The sequence below is a fragment of the Montipora capricornis genome, chromosome 3 (genome assembly GCF_036669925.1).
Source record: "Montipora capricornis isolate CH-2021 chromosome 3, ASM3666992v2, whole genome shotgun sequence".
Classification (NCBI taxonomy): domain Eukaryota; kingdom Metazoa; phylum Cnidaria; class Anthozoa; order Scleractinia; family Acroporidae; genus Montipora; species Montipora capricornis.
The window spans coordinates 15,241,817-15,244,316 of NC_090885.1; the positions used below are offsets into that span (position 1 = coordinate 15,241,817).

Consider the following 2,500-nt stretch of genomic DNA (forward strand, 5'->3'; position numbering starts at 1 on the left):
CACATGCAATGTTCGTGACTTCCGGCATGACTGGCAGTGACGTGTTATTTGCAATCGTACTTTACAATGGTGGCTTTTAACTCTCTCTAACGGAAAAATTGAGGGCACCAATCTCCCAAAAGAATTCAGAGATGTTCCGTAGATCGAGATACAATGGCTGGTAGTAAAATTTTGGTAAAAGCAAAGATCGAAAACTCTCGACGTTTCAAGAACTTGTGATGTAACTTTGGTGTGTTGCGCGGTTATTTGAAGGCAACTCAGGTTCACAGTGGGCTTCCTTTGTACAATTAGCCAATCACAGGAGGTAAATTGGGATTGATTGGCATTCCGAGCTGACGTCACAGTGACCATAACAAAAGGAAATCGCTTCATTTTCCGGGAGAGAAAAAGGTACGAAGGGCAACGGATCGTGATTTGGGAGGTATTCCTCGCTTTTTTCATCGACTTTTTGGTAAGTTGACGATGTTAAAGTTGCGGATAGTGTTTACCTTTCCCCTTGAACGAAAATCATTGAGAACGATACAAACTTCACAAGGGCGCTGGCAGAAAATCGTGCCATATTTGTTTGGCTTTTGTTGTCAGCAGTTGAACGTGATGGCAACCTCCGTCCTCCGAGACTATGACTTTACTGACGTTCAAGGATATGGTGTTTCTTTCGTTCCAACCCCTCAGAACATTGAAAAATTGTAAGAGGTTGTGTTCAAATTGAGGTTATGTCGGCCCTCCCAACAACACGCGTGACTAGCACGGCTTTGAAGCGTCCAGTCGAACTAAAACCGTGTACATTCTCTAATATCTTTGCTGTGCGAGAAAGCGCACAGTCTACCCTGTTTTCGAATGGACAGGTTTTCTAGTTCTGCGACACAACTCCTTTTTAAAAGCTCTAATAGTTAGCTGAGTCTAAAGAAAGCTTCTCTGTCTTATAACCGGAGAGCTCCAACCTACCCGGCTTCGTGCTTGAAGCGAAATATTAAGGCTGAAGGAGACAAAGAAACTGAGAAAATGTCGATTGAAATGCGTTTTCAGTTTCATTTTTGCACTTTCTATCCCTCCTGATTACGACATTTAAGAAAACAAGGGCGAGTTCTTGTGAAATTATCGATGGCTACCCGGGCTTCCTTTTTAATTTATCTTTCGTAATGTTAACTTCACATAAACCTTCGGGAGAGCAGGTCTTCTATCCTGTCTATCAAGTGTCTTGAGTTTGAGTGAAGCTCAAACTCTTTTTAAAGCTTTATAAATTGTAGCTCAGTGTTTTCCGTGAGAATAATCTTCGATTTAAGGAATGATACGAAGGTCCGATTTTATGGCGTCGCGTCATATTCGACCCGTAAAAGAACACGGAATTATTAATGTTGAACAAATATGGCGACCATTTCAAGATGTCCTCCGTGCAGATTTTCGTTCGTGTTCCATTTCCGATAATTTTACCCACCACAGTTCATCGCTGTCAGCTTATTGCGAAATTTTAGCACTCAAAAGTTATTTTATTTGAAGGTAAGCGAACTTCATTTCATTTCCGTGACAAAATCTTCGTTGATGGATTCTGGTACGTAATTTTGATATTTTGTCTATTCATGCAACACGAAATTACTGGATCTGTAACCCTTCGTTGGATTCTACAGTTGTTTGCTCTATGTATTGGACGTTAATTCTACCGCCATTAAGGTGAACTTCGTTGTGTAGCAGTGGCTACGATCTTGTACATACTATGCCTTTTACACAGGGCTGATACAAACACATGCAAGCTTATATGTTATCATGGACATGACCTTCAACAATTCCTATTGCATTGAGGATTCGCACATTTAGGCATCCGATAGCGTCACCGGCTATTCTGCAGTTACTCCTTACATTTATTAAGCGTTCCTTTTTGGTCCCTATTTCGGTGTGTGTAATTTGTCTGAACCTTGTGGTAGTATTTAATGTGTATCTTCGATCTTTTCTTTCCTGAACGTAATAAAAAGTGATATATACTTGTATACGCGAGTTTTAGTCTCCATGTTTATGTATTTGTAAGTAGAAGCAATATGAAAATAATTTTAAGTTTCGGGTGATTGTCTTTTTCAATGATAAAACAAAATTTGGTCTCAAAGTATCTGAAAAACAGCTATACATCTGGGGTATTTGAAGAACACCTTGTTTACAACGTTAGAATTTAGGCTAACGTAATATGTATACTGAGAGAACACTCTAAAAAATAAATGCATGAAAAATGTTGCAAAACTTTTGTAAAATTAGCAGTCAACAGGTAATATAATTTTTATCTTCTGGCTGTGTAGGTTTTAATAAAATGAAGCAGTCATAATGAAATTTACTGTGGCAAGAAAGCATGGGTTATAATGGTAATCTAATAGGTGTGAATCAAGATGCACATTTTTGCAGGTGAAACATTTTCCAGTTGCTGGCTTTTTTAATGTAGTGTACATGTACCTTTTCAATTTAATGGCCGTCGCCATCTATTTTGTTAGCTTTCTTTACATCACAGTGCTTGAACTAT

General features: G+C 38.8%; 1 protein-coding gene across 2 annotated transcripts in view; it reads left to right on the forward strand.

The window, feature by feature from the left end:
• The first annotated feature begins 297 nt into the window (after positions 1 to 297).
• LOC138042358 (AN1-type zinc finger protein 6-like) overlaps positions 298 to 2,500 on the forward strand; it is an 8,543-nt gene continuing 6,340 nt past the window's right edge. Inside the window, exon 1 of one of the 2 annotated variants that reach the window (XM_068888215.1) lies at positions 298 to 451. Coding sequence is in view for 1 of the 2 variants with exons in the window: in XM_068888214.1 (XP_068744315.1) it covers positions 2,333 to 2,385 (53 nt within the window). In the remaining variant the exon portion in view is untranslated. Of the gene's footprint in view, positions 452 to 2,307; positions 2,386 to 2,500 lie in introns of those variants that run through there. The other variant, XM_068888214.1, reaches the window with a different exon arrangement.